This window comes from Ammodytes marinus, assembly GCF_949987685.1.
Source record: "Ammodytes marinus genome assembly, chromosome: 9".
Taxonomy (NCBI): Eukaryota; Metazoa; Chordata; class Actinopteri; order Uranoscopiformes; family Ammodytidae; genus Ammodytes; species Ammodytes marinus.
The window spans coordinates 19,178,315-19,192,966 of record NC_137213.1 but is presented as its reverse complement, the minus strand read 5'-3'; the positions used below and the strand labels follow the sequence as shown (position 1 = coordinate 19,192,966).

At 40.0% G+C, this 14,652-nt stretch overlaps 1 protein-coding gene across 1 annotated transcript in view; it reads left to right on the top strand.

The window, feature by feature from the left end:
• LOC307255907 (calsyntenin-2-like) overlaps nt 1-14,652 on the top strand; it is a gene marked incomplete at both ends in the record, with an annotated part of 179,531 nt that overhangs the window by 78,124 nt on the left and 86,755 nt on the right. Inside the window, one exon of the mRNA XM_080034729.1 lies at nt 8,982-9,104. Coding sequence (XP_079890855.1) covers nt 8,982-9,104 — 123 coding nt within the window. The remainder of the gene's footprint in view (nt 1-8,981; nt 9,105-14,652) is intronic.

Sequence of the window (14,652 nt, the reverse complement as noted above, 5' to 3'; positions counted from 1 at the left end):
TTGTATTTGTATGTTACATACTGTCAGATAGTTACTGACAGCTAAAGCTGTTCATTCTCCCTTAACTATGAACCGTACCGTACTGTACCGTACCGTACCGTGACATCAAAACCGAGGTACGTACCGAACCGTGACTTTAGTGTACCGTTACACCCCTAGTGACCAAATGCCTTCAAACTGAATGACAGTTCAGTTTTAGGTGTACTAAATGTTTAGTGCCGAGTAGCAAATGCTAGCCAAGTGTGTTAAACATTACAAGTTCTAAAACATCAGCGTGTTAGCATTGTAATTTTGACAATGTCAACATAGACATAGACTCTTGCTGCTGCATGGTATATATTATGGCTTAAGGCAGCTCCAGGTTTGTATGTTGCAGGATTGCCTCACTTTCTCATTGCTGCAGCACAGCTCAAGGAGGTCAAGGATGAATATCTTAAATGTATCATTAATGGATTTATAGTACTATATGTCAGTAAAAAACATTTTGGAAATAGCCCATTTCCATGGTCTGCTGTATGCTCTTTCTACATAACCACTCTTATACACCATTAGATTCCCAGAGTCGCAGCCACTGCCGCCTCAACTGCCACCCAATTTGTTTTGGATAAATGTAAGACCTTGAGCCAGAAATTGAACCCGCCACCCATGAGTAAACTGCTGTAGCTTAAGGCTGCTGTTTGTCTTATAGCAAAGACATCTTCAAATGTGAATGGAATGCTATGTGAGCATGATGGAATTCATATTTAATAACCCTCGCCGGTGCATGCACATAGAAATGAAGACTCACTCGAATGGTGCACATGTTTAAAGTCTGGTTTATAATTATATAGTCACCCCAAGCTGTGGGTTATCATAGAAGTGTGAAGCTGTACCTACACATGTATGTTAGCATGCTTTAATGTGCTGGTTTTTCCACCATAACAAACACATTATTCCATTATTAAAGACGCTCTAAACACCTCCGGAGAACAGACTTCCACTGTCTCCTCTCTCCACTTTCCTGCAGAGCAGAGTCATGCTGTTTGCTGCAGTGCTTTCTGTCTGCCGCGTGAGCATGAGATGAGACTTCTACAAATGACGTCCTCACCCGTTGTTCTCTTTCACTTCTTATAAGCCACTGTGTACTCTGGTCTCAGCAGGGCGGGTGTCCCGTCTACAATAATCAGTAGTTTTCAGATTCTGTCAGGCAAATTTGACAAGTGTGAATGAGAGGTAATACACAGGCATAGTTTTATTGTGTGACTGATATTTCCTATGTACAGACCTGTGTTCTTCTGTTTTTTTTATTTTTTTTTACTTTGACCCAGTTCTCTGGACTTGGTGGGGTGGGAAAAAAAGTATTGCATTTTCTTCAAGCAGATGAGAAACTGTGAGAAGGTTTTCTAGGAATGGTTTGATGCATTTTAAATCGCTGCCAGATGGGCATGTCATCTGCTCATTGGCATGAGACAAAGCTTTACTCTTCAATGAATTTGAAGGTCAAGTTGACATCTCAGTTGCCTGCAAAAGGGGGACATTTTTACTCCAGAGATGTGGGTGTGTGTGTGTGTGTGTGTGTGTGTGTGCGTGTGTGTGTGTGTGTGTGTGTGTGTGTGCACATATGTTGCTTTAGTGGCTTGTACACTGGTTTCTCTTCACTCGTGAGATCCTTCTGCAAGAAAGTGGGATGAGGTTTTAATTTAGTGTCAGAAACTATACGAGTGATCTGTGTTAATCTTCAGCTCATCCTCTTTGACTTCTTCAATCACACTGGTGACATAACGGCTGAATTCTTCATTCTGTAGAACACTAGCAGAGTGGCATATTTTTAAAGATTTATTTTCCGGGCTGCTGAGACGCTGCTGTTTGCATAATTAGTTTGTGAAGGTACTGTATTAGAAGTTTAAACCTTTACAGCAAAGGCATGGTTCAGTTTTTGGCTGAAGCATCTGGTGTACACGGTGCCCCATTGAGCACAACTGGCAGTGTAGCCATTTGTGAGACGACACATGGCTACATATATAGCCTCCCCAGCCCAACATAGTTATTATGAGACAATATGTGTGTACAGTCTATACGTACTGGGAGGAGAAAGGAGAACAAATGCAACTCATGTTAAAGGTCATTCTTTTATCGCTCTCTTCTGTGTCTCTTGTACATCTGAGGAACTGTGTTGTTTGTGGCTCCTAGTTGGGGCTTTGTTAGAGAACATAGGAGCCATACAGTCATTGATGTTAGGCTGTATAAGTCACATCAGTCAATCTTATAGTCACATAGCTTACACTGTAAAAAAAAATACTGTAAATTTACAGTAAATTACTGGCTACCTAATTGCATGTCTTTCACAGTAAATAGTTCACAGTAATTTACAGTAAATAAATCACAGTAAATTACAATAAAAATACAACTGCATACAGTATCTTCACAGTTACCATGCCCATGGAATTACTGTGATATAGCAATATATAGCTGTGTTATTACAGTACCTTGCAGTACTTAAATTACAATTAATTGCTGTATTTTAAATTTTTTACTGTGAAAGTAATGCAATTAGGTAGCCAGTAATTTACTGTAAATTCACTGTTGTCTTTCCCATGGAATTACTGTGATATAGCAATATATAGCTGTGTTATTACGGTACCTTGTGGTACTTAAATTACAATTAATAGCTGTATTTTACATTTTTTACTGTGAAAGTAATGCAATTAGGTAGCCAGTAATTTACTGTAAATTCACTGTTGTCTTTCCCATGGAATTACTGTGATATAGCGATATACTGTAACTTTAAAAACATGCGTCTAAAGTAAAAGGAAAACAAAGAAAACAGGCAATTTTTTCAATTCAATATTTATTTACACATTAATACATTTCACTTTTTCAATCAAATTGGGAGTACGATTCGGAGAACCTTATAATCTGTAGAAATAATTAAATTTTTAAGCCTAAAAATCTGAACTTGTGTTTTTGTGACGTAAACATTTGATCTAAGTAGTTTTGTTTTCACATTAACTAATACATATATATACTGCTGGTGCAAAGTGTTGTAATGTTTGTGTGTGTGTTTCACAATTCCAAACCTTGAAAACACAACATTTTGAATCAAACTTTATGAACCATGCTTTCAACTATAAATGTACAATAGTTATTCATCCTTTCCACTGAGTAGCAGTTCGGTTTGGCAGGGCACGGTAACCCATAAGTCTGAGTGGCAGAGATCCCAAATCAACCTATGGCAGCTGTAACGCAGTGCGTTTCCATGGCACAACTAGATTGGATTATCACATATCGAACAAGACACTCGAACGGACCGTGTCACTTGTCTGAGTATACATGGCCTTTCAGGAATCAGATAAATGTCCGATGCATGTCTGTCTCCACTATGCTAGGTGGCGCTGTAGACCTTTTAACCATGCTTTCAACAAGTGGTTTTAGAGCCACGTCCGGTTCTTTTCCGGCAATAACCCATGGTGTAGCCTATAACGCGCAGACACACAAGCACAGAACGAGAAGTCCGATATGCGATATACGATCCCTGTATACATGCAGAGAGAATGCCGACAATGAACGAGTTATCTAGGTGTTCTTATCCGACTTCTCTTGTCCGTTATTGTGCCGATTTGTGTGCGAAGTAGATCGGATAAAGGTGTTTACATGCAGTTTAAAAGTCCTGTTGAAGTCTTATTTGTTTAGTTATCCGATTATGAGTCTGCATGTAAACGCACTGACTGTGACATGCCATTTCTGTAACGGCTGGACAGGGAGGACACAGGCGCAGAGACAGTACCAGTTTAAGAGGGTTTATTTTAGTGGTGGGCCGATAACGGCGTTAACGGCTGCGTTAACGCCAGACTCTTATCGGGCGATAAAAAAAATATCGCCGTTAATCTCTTAATTCCACCTCCTGTTCGGCTCAGGGGAGATGCTGTTCGCCGTCGGGGTGAACCCCCTTCCGCACGTGAAGGCTCGCTTCACGTGCGGGAAAGCTATAGTGTGAGCGGCCACAGCTTGTATTTTGGTCATATCTAACACTGGACTGCAGGCCTATATAAAAGTGTTGTACCTTTGCTTTCTTTGGGTTAAAAAAAACTCCATCAACTCAGTATCCGTCTAGTCCAAAAAAACTCTGTCAGCTGCTGCTGCAGACGGTGTGCAGACGTGCTCGGAGAGTCGGCATCGGCGCATCAACAGTCATTCAATGCAGCGGCAGTAATCATACAACCGAACGGTGTAGAAAGTCCCGTCAGTTAAAAATAGTGATCCAGATTTTAAATCCATGTTAAAATCGGAAGGATATAAAGCTAGTTAGCTTAAAAAAAGTAGCAAACATGTCAACTGTGATGTGTTCAGGCCGGTTCAGTAATATGATTGATGTGTTCAAATGCAACACAAAAAAAAAGAAATTTGAGATTTTGGCGAAACTTGTTTTCCCAGCAAGATAAAATAGATAGTAAAGATGGAATGGAATTATGACCTGTTTAATGTCCTATCTAGAGCTATGATCATATCAGCAATTAAAGCAATAATACAAGTTCTATTTCAACAAAATAATAGAAAATTATCAATTTTGATATCAATAAAGACTTGGATCGTTAAGGAGTCTTGAAAATGGTATCAATATCAATACAAATTAACTCTCCTGTCATCTGAGAGAAATTAAGATGATTTAATTTTTTTAACCGTTAGTATTTACCGGTTAAAAATATTATCGGTTGACTGGTTTACCATGGACATCCCTTATACTGTATAAATGTATATCATACATTGTATGTTTTTTTTTGTGTTATCCCAGTTAAGTTTATTATTAATTTTTTATCATTTAATATTACTTTTAATAGTTCCGGGACGTTGGAGCAATAACCTGGTGTTTTGACACTTCAGTGTGCACTGTGAATTTGAAGTAATGTTCAGTTTTTGAATAAAGATGCAGCATTTACAAATGTTTATTTTTTTTTATCCGATTCATCGATTAATCGAAAAAATAATCGACCGATTAATCGATTATTGAAATAATCGTTAGTTGCAGCCCTAAACAATTCATCGTTACCTCTTATGGCCTACAGTTCAAAGTTCATGTTTAACTGAATAAACAGTTTGTAAACACAAGTACATCTTGTTGAACATTATTTATTTTCATCACCAATTATCATAGTAGAACAGCTTCCTCAAGCAGTTTGTGATGCATGTTGGAAACAGGAGATGAGCCCCTGGTCTGATGCGCCACCTGGCTTGAGAAACACGTTCTCAAAGACTTACTTTGAGTCATTATTTAGGAGCACACACATATTATGAATGAATTCAAATGAGCCATTTTAATCTAGATTAATCTAGATTAATTTCAAAATTAATCTAGATTAATCTAGATTAAAAAAATTAATCTATGCCCACCTCTAGTTTATTTAGAAGGAATCTGGGGTTTTCAGGGTTTTTCCTGCATTCAAAAAATTTTGGCGCCCGCCAAAGGAATTTTAGCGCCCGCCAAAGGAAAATCCTCAGCGCCAAAGTGTTTTATATTTTTTATATATATAGATAAATAAATAAAATTCTACTTAAAACGGCTCTAAATGTGTTTCCATTTCCGCGCCATTCCAGTCATATTACTTGCAATCTCAGTTGTAAAAAAATAAATCAGGTCGGGGATAATCGTTATTAAACTATCATTGTTCCGCTCGCCTGGGCATGCAGGCTTATAAATGCAGCGCACCCTTTCAGCCGTGAGCTCCGCTCGGCCCCTCCCTTACCTGAGTTTAGCTATCGGCTCGTCCAGAGTAGGAGGGAGATGTTGCGCATTGCCGGGTGTTTTGAAAAACTTCTAGATGACGAGAATAAAGGTAAAACTAATTGTGTTGTCTGAAAACACTTCAGACTCACAACAGACTAAAATAATGTGCAAGATTTGTCACACGCGAGTAACGTGACATACGCGACCGAGAGAGAGAGACAGAGAGAGAGAAAGAAAAGTGATACGACCTGATCTGCACCTCTAAACATCCCGACCAATTTGTTTATTCACTTTAAGTCGAATCATAGTGGTCTATGACCAAGCAATCAATGAATAAAAACACAGGAAGTTTAAAGCTCCTTGACTCCTGCCACCACAACTGTCAACACTACAATGCAACTGCCTATCCAGCCAGCTCCATGACATAAATAAATCATGCCCTTACATTCAATGCTAGCAAAAGACGTGCCCTATCAACACCATTTACAACTGGTTATTTTTATTTTGACATATTTTTTTTAAATTATTAAAAATACGTTTCACTTATTTAGCCTATTTCTATTCTCCCTGTTTTCAGTTCAATTAGGCCTTTGTTTAAAGTCCAAAGTCATGGTGTTATTAGAAAAAAACCTTGTTAAAAGTAAAATAAATGCATAATGTTCTTAAATCAATGATTAACTGTCTTTAATAATCGTGATAACACAATGTGATTACTCAAAATAATCATGATTATGATTTTTTCATAATCGAGCAGCCCTACCTTCTTCCATGGTTTAGATCAATTAGAAACAATTAAAGTATTAGGCCTAAATAGGTAGGCCTAGTCATTATTAGTATTTTGACTTCATATATAGGTTGTTTATTGTGATTTCATAAGCGTCAGTGAGCTCCATGGTAACACAGTGATTGACAGGCTGACTGAAATGCTCTTGAGCTGGACAGAAACTCCCCTCTCCCAACCCAACACCCCTCTTAAAATACACAAACCGTTTGCCTTTACTGTCGCGACCCCAAAAAAAGTCGGTCGCGTACTGACCCCCCAAAGGCCCATTCTGAGCCAGGAAAAACCCTGGTTTTGGGCCGGGCTCTGGAGTGAGCTGACCGGCATGGGGGTCCAGGGGGAAGTGCCAAGGGGAGAATCCGGGGAGACGAGCAGAGGCAGGCAAGAGCAGGCAGGCAGAGGGGTCCAGGGAGGGAGAGCTGGCTGACGAGGGCTGGAGCTGGTGGCTGGAGTCAGGCTGGGAGACTGACAAAAAAGAACAGAATTTAGCAACAAGCTAAATGCAGGCGGAACTACAAAAGGTCTAGGTGGCTGGAGAGTTACTGACTGGGTAACAGAGTTTACAATCTGGCAGTGTCTGGAAGGTAGGGCCGGGTATATGAAGAGCAGTTGATTGTTGATTGATGGCAGCTGTGAATGCTGGGAACTGACTCCAGCACACCTGACTCCAACCCTGCAATTACACCAGAACACAGACGGGTAAAGGGGAAAAAACAACACAAGGGCTAGAGGCCCAAGCAGGATCATGACAATTTCATTTCATATGCCACGGGATTTGCTGTGCCCTGCCATTGTAATAATAATTTAGAACTAGAACATTCACGGACATTTTAAAAGTGCAGGCCCCCCCAAGGTAAAACAATTAATGAATCATGGCTGACCCCTATGGTCCAAGAGGCTGTATTGTGGTGCACCATGAGCTGTATGTGTGTTTCTGAGCTATGGGTCGCTTGTGTCGCCCCCTATATGGATTGGGTTTTAAAAGCCTTGGGAGACATGCTACCACACATGTTGCCATTTCCAGCCAGTTTCATGATGATAGGACCTATGTTCAATGAGTTAAGGGAAATTAGCTGCTAAGCCCAGCCCCTGCATAAACATTTTGGTCAATGGCGGCCATGTTTTTCAAGATTAGTAGAATAGCTTGCAAAACATGGCCGCCATTTACCAAAACATTTACGCAGGGGCAGCTCAGCTGTCTCTGCCCCACCCATCCCTCCCTCTGCGTAGAATGTTTAGTAGTTGCGTTTAAATTTCATCCAAGGTCACCTCTAACCACGAATGCGGGGCTGCCGGTCGGCGCCGGGGGGCTTGCACTTTTAAAATGTCTGCAGAATTTTCTAGTTTAAAATTCTTATTCTATCTGCAAAGATTGGCGAATAGGAAATACATCACTGTCATTTCAAAAGCATGAGAGACAACAAAATAAACAGATCGGCCATTATAACAACAACATGGACCAAAGAAATGTAGCCTACACGTCCAACAGCTAGATCTGGCTCGTTAGCACCTTTACATGGTAGACAGGGTTTATGCTGGACGGAAAGAATATATACAGTCTATGGATCAGAGCCGTAGATAGGCACTGGCCGCGGCAGCAAAGTAACTAGTGACATCATATTAGTGGGACACAGTTTAGCCAGCTGATTAATTAATTGAAGAGGAAAAACACCACATTTACACTTTTTTCTAAACACAAGACACATTTTACATTGATATCCATTCGAAGTTCAATATTTTCCGTAAGAGTGTGCTTACATGTGGATTAATCAGTCCACGTCCTTTCAAAATCAACAGTATATCAAGTCAACAATATTTGGAATAAAAGCATATTTTAAGCTTTAGAAACATTTTACATTTTCATAAAAAAAATTTAAAGATCATGGAAAAAATGTAACTTAAATTAACCACCTATTAATGCTAAAACTGAGAGGGACTTACCTTATCATTGAAGCTTCTTCCTCCTCTGTCTTCACTTGGCGCCGAATGGCAGCTAACTGCTCGGTGACGGTTAAAAGTCGCGGGACCTCCCACAATGCAGTGCGTTAACGTAAATTACTGTGTTTTCACAGGGAATGGTCTGAATACAGTATTTAACTGTGGAAAATTACAGTAACATGTTGTGAAATCCTTGTAATGCAAATATCACAGTAAATAACAGTAACATTTGAAATTACAGTATTATATTGTGAACATTACAGTTAGAGCCTGTAAAGTGATTTTCACAGTAATTTATTGTCAAATTTTACAGTTAAATATTGTGAAATCCTGGTTACTTTTTACAGTGTACCCTCAGACTGTGATTAGTTCTCCTGTCATCTGTAATATAAAAAAGTGAAGAGTTTCCTCAGCGTATTTAAGGTATGTTTAGAAGCGACAAAAGCATGGGGGGGAATTACAGTAACGATCCTCACAATAATGCAATCCCTTGAAATGAAAAGTATCAAATGGAAGAGAGTGACATTCATTGTATTTCTCCTCTTTTTCCATTCTCTTCTACAGTCAACAAGCACAAGCCATGGATAGAGACGTCTTACCACGGCGTGCTCACAGAGAACATGGACACGGTGCTGCTGGACCCTCCGCTTGTAGCTCTGGACAAGGATGCCCCGGTCCCCTATGCTGGTAGGAAAAAACAATGCACACACAATCACACACAAAAGCATCTGCTGTGCCGTGTATGCACAACACAAACACACAGGCACGCACCGCGCACACACACACACACGTACTCACTCACTCACTCACTCACTCACTCACTCACTCACTCACTCACTCACTCACTCACTCACTCACTCACTCATTCACACATCCACACACTAACTCACACATACACACACACACACACACACACACACACATACACACACACACACACACACACACGAACACAAACACACACATAAACACACATTCCTCAAATGCACACATCATGGCGGAGATGAGACAAGGATGCTTCTGTACCGCGTGCAGGCAACTGTGGCAACTTCAAGCCACAGGACAAAAACGGATGATCCAACAGTTCTCTGTACTCACTGTTTGTCATGGAGACTGAATTCCATTTATCACCCTTAGCAGTGTTAGCACATGGTTTCCTTTTCTCTCTCTCTCTTCTTTTTTTCTAAAAGAGCTCTTGTTTCTCATTATTGTAGAGAATTGCCCGTAAGGCAAAACAGGACAGAAGGCAGGCAAACAACTAAAAGAGTGTTTGCTATGTCAAACCTCCATGATAACAATTTTCATTTTCTAACCTAATTCTAAGTCCAAAATATCAAACAACAACAAAGCACAGTTCTACACAAGAACATAACATTTATTCTCATTTTACAATGTGCCGGATTATCAAACATTTCTACATTCAACATTTCTATTTTAGCACTTTTCTTTATGGTCATAGGCTCAGTACCATTAACTTATTATTGTTCTGAAATGATAAATACATTGTAGTTCTTTAATTACTCTTTATAAATGTATTATATCTTGCCGTACATAGCGAAAACAGTTGGACTTCAACTAGGTATGTTTTTAATGGAAGCATTAGATTTATAGATGCTCTGCATTCACAAAAGAAAGTTTGGTCAATGAAGATTCCCTGTGGCTTTTGGAGAAAATGTCCGTTAAGTTGTTGAGGAAAACAACTCTGGGACAACACTTGTTTCTCTTTAAGTTTTTATTGCTTGTGGTGTTTGGAGGCAAACACGGCACACAGCCCCATAATGGCTTCCATTAAAGCAGGGGGCTGGGAGCGCAGTGATGACTCAGTTGTCTGGATGAGCCACAGAACAGGAACCAGGTTTAATGATGACAGTACCATATCATTATAAACCTCATCTCCTGATGATTGTTTCAGGTGCTGGTGATTATGTTGTCTTAACAAGAGCCCAAATCAGACAGCCGTCAGGCAGGTACAGCATGGGACAGTGACAGGGAGGGGGAGAGGCAGAGGGAGCTGTTATAATTGGACAAAGTATTCTGAGTCTCAAAGGCAAAACGAAGAGGCTTTCTGGCAGCTAACACTTAACAGCTCATTATGGTGAAATGGCTCCTATTAATCCCTGCACTGACAACCATGGAAAAGTGATACTCAGCTATTTCTCTACCTCTGTTTCCCTTTTTTTCTCTTTATTTTCTTTGTGATGGCACAGGTTCAATGTTACATGTGAGCTGTTCTGTAAATAATGGGTAAATATAGCTGACCATGAGGAGTGTGAAACAGCCTGGATTCATGTAAAAGGCTGTTTCATCCCAGGGCTTTTAACAGGGCCTGTACAGTACAGTGTAACCTACATGATGTAAAATATGCGGATGTACACATATATATATGTTTACAGATGTAATCTTTTGGAGGGGATCTAGGTTTTAAATGCAGTTATCCAAAGCATTAAAAAAGAAACAGACATTCGGGAAAAAAAGGGGAAAAAATTTGTACTCATTGTGCTACAATTCCGTTGTTACTAACATTTAATAAAAAAACCTTTAAAAAAAACTCTTAAAGGTGAAGTGAGTGGTTTATTTATGTTCATTGTTAAATCGCTCTTTATTCATACAGTGATCACTTACATACTGTGCGCGTTTCATAAAGCCGATCTCTCAGTCAGCTGCTCTGCAATTAAACTTATTGGAGGATCCCAAAATTTTTAACCAATCACAAGAGACAACGCTACAAACCGAGACCCGTCTCACTCATGGTCTCACTGCCGGTGCACGCCAGAGCTACAGATGGGTGAATGTTTATGCGTCTACAATGGCGGAGCAGGTAAAAATCCTTCCCAATGTCTGTTTTGATGGTTTTTATCATGTTTTATCACACTTATGGATCTGAGATGATCCTAGATAACTCACTGCTTGAAGACCGCAGTGCATTAATGTGATGACGTAGGGATGGGCGAGGGGCCTGCTAACTGCAGTAACTGACAGGAAGTTAGCTAAAAGAACCATTCCGCTTACAGCACCTTTAAGATATTCCTCATTGTCCCTTTCCAATCAAGCAGGGCTGACTTTCCAGTCATTTACAGAACAAAGTTTTCCCTAGTAACCAAATCTGGGATGCAGTGAAGGTTTAACAATGCACCAGGAGCCGCCGCACACAAAAGAGGAAATTAATTTAGATTGTTTTTTTCTCCATGATTAACACTTGGTTTGTTGACTTGAGAAGGTCAACCTCGGTGAATTATAGCTACAGAGAAAGAAAAAAAAGCAAGGGCTGTGCTCTGTCTGGTGACTGGTGATATTTCTTGTTTTTTTATAGCATGCCGTCTAATGGATGAAACCCTGTACAATAGCTACCAAGGAGACTCTGAAAACAGAATGGCCATCAAAAGAGCAGCTCCGTCCACATTTATCTCCCTTTGCAATTGTACTACTGCCACAGCTCTTCCCTGTGTGTTTGCTCAAACTCACATATTCCCCCCTAACACCCTGTTCTTAATTTTTCCTCTCAAACCATTATCTAAGCCTGTGCCTCCGCTGGTGTCTTCCTCTCCATCTAGTGCAACATTCCTTTCGTTCTCAGTCTCACTGTCCTTTCTCCTTTTTCTCCGTCTGGACACTTCTTTCCTCCTATCCATCTAGCCCATATACAGGCAGTCACTTATGCACTACAGACACTCTCATCAATCCTGGTTTTGTTTCAATGCGGAGAGAGGAGAAGGCGGCCGTCCTTCTGGCTCCACGTTAATTGCAGTGTGGGAACGCAGGCAAGATTTTTTTTACTTGCCCATTTCCTCCTCTCTTATATGTTTTTTTCATAACATTCTTTATTCATTTTATCATCCACTGGCCTTCCATCTTAGGGCTTGGTTGAGCTTAGTTTTATTTCACATGCAAACAATATAAAAAAACATAGTGATAAAACATATACTGTAAGTACATGTGTGGGTGCGGCAAATATGATAACCACACTCCAAAAACATTTGAATCTTAGAATACAACACAATACAAACATATGAATTCAATTTAAAAACTGTTTTCTAATTATGCAAAACAATCAGAGGACTCAAAACAATAAAAAACAATAAAAAAGACAAAATAAAATAAAATACAAAACAGATTCTCTTCTGAATGCTTCACACATCACCTCATTTTCACTTTTTTTTCCTACCTCACCTTTTTATAACTATGTTTTTTTTTTAATTTATTTCTGTCTTTGTTCTGCCCTTCCTTTTTCCTGCAGTACCCCATTTCCCTTTGATGTAAACTACCCACAGTGGGCCTAACTTGAACATTATACACTGAGACAGGCATCCTGGAGATAGATTGTTATTACTACATGCCATGATGGCATCCTCCATCCTCTGCTCCCCCCCCTCCCTTCTCCTCTCCTTCACCGCTCCCTTAAAGCATAGGTGTGTGTGTGTGGGTCGAGGAGTATGTGCTGATCGAGCGTTCTCAATCAAATTAACATGAGGAATGGTGGCAGTGGACTCTTGGGTGCTGCCAGGCAGGCAGGCAGGCAGGCAGGCAGTTTCCTTTGCGTATTCTTTATCTCAAGGCCACAGTCAACAGGCACGGTTCCTGCCCATTCATCATGGTACCAGAATAATGTGTTGTGGTACATTGTTTCCTTGGCACATCTCACACAGGGTAACGGGGGAAAAAAACTTAGTTGGAGAATTGGAGGGGAAGGGGGAAATGGATAGCTGAGAGAAAAAAGGGAGGAGACAGATGGACAGTGAAATTGAAAGAGGGGGTCATCACAAGCAGCTATGTTTGATTGGTCCCTTTGGTTGTTTTAGGTTGTGTATGTGCATGTGAATATGTTTGTGTATACGATCTTTTCTCATCATCCTTTGTAGCCATTACATTAAGTCTAGATTGATATTTTATTCATTTTGAAGGTGAGCCTAGGTGATTTGTTGATACTTTGACGTGCATTTTCTATTCTATGAGCATTTTAACAATCATCATTCATTGTATCTTCTACTGAGTAATGAATTCTCTATCTACAGAAGCTGTATTGTGTGTATAAATTCCACCATCAGTCCAGTCACACTTTGTTTACGTAGGCTGTAAAGCAAAAGGCACAACTTCACAATGCAGCAGCAGCTGACGGTGTCTACGTTGGATGTGTTCAGCCACAGTATACCGGGTGCTCAGACTTGTTTTTCGATGGTAAATGGACTCTACTTATGTAGCGCTTTTCCCTGGTTTTTCACAGACTCAAAGCGCTTTACATTGTTTTGTACACATTCACCCAATCACACACACATTCATACACAGATATCAGCAGCTACCACGCAGGGTGCAAGCTAACTATCGGGAGCAATTCGGGGCTCCATGTCTTGCTCAAGGACACTTCGACATGTGGCGGGGGATCGAACCACCAACCCTGCACTCCAGTGGCCGACCACCCTACCCGCTTCGCCACAGCCGCCCCAGCTCGATTGCTCTCACAGCCCGATACATAATCACTACAGATTTACCTGTAAGACACAAGGAAATTGATTTGTGTAGGTTTAGGTGGGCAGCTGTTTTGTATTATAATTTAAACATATTAGTTCTATCAGACACTCTTGAGATTGAGGGTCTGTTACAATATAACAAATAAAATGTGATTAATTGTTTTTCAAGTTGGCTGTGAAGTAATATGGCTTTTAAACAGGTTATGATTGGGGTTTGAGTAATTTCAGTATTTTATCAGACTGGGTGGAGTGGATTCATTCAGGCTAACATATTCTTCATGCCCAAACCAGGTTTCAGCAAGACAGAGTGGGTCAATATATATATAAGACAATATCTAATGCCTTGAAAAGTCCACGCTTACTCTCCTATTTTATTGTATTATTGCATTGGTGGCATTAAGCTTAGGTTTAAAGAGTAATTCCTCTTCTGTTTACTTTTGATTCAATGTAATCAAGCATTCAGCGGGGCAGTCAGTCTCTACAGTGTTTTGGGGAGAAGTGTCAGGGTTCTCAACTTTTGGAAATTGTTTAGAGTGAGACAGAAGCGGATTTCCCATGCTCGCGCGCGAAGCATGTGTTTATTTATTAATTTAAAGCATAATAATGGTTTTTAACACAAGTTCAGTTCAGTATAATGTATTTGTTTTAGTTAAAATATAGCCTATTGTAGTAATTTTATGATGAAAGTATAACTGGATTAATACCAAATGCCAGACTAGTGAGATGGGTGTTGGGCCTAGGGTAGTTGTTCGGGGTAGTTATTTCAGTAAAAC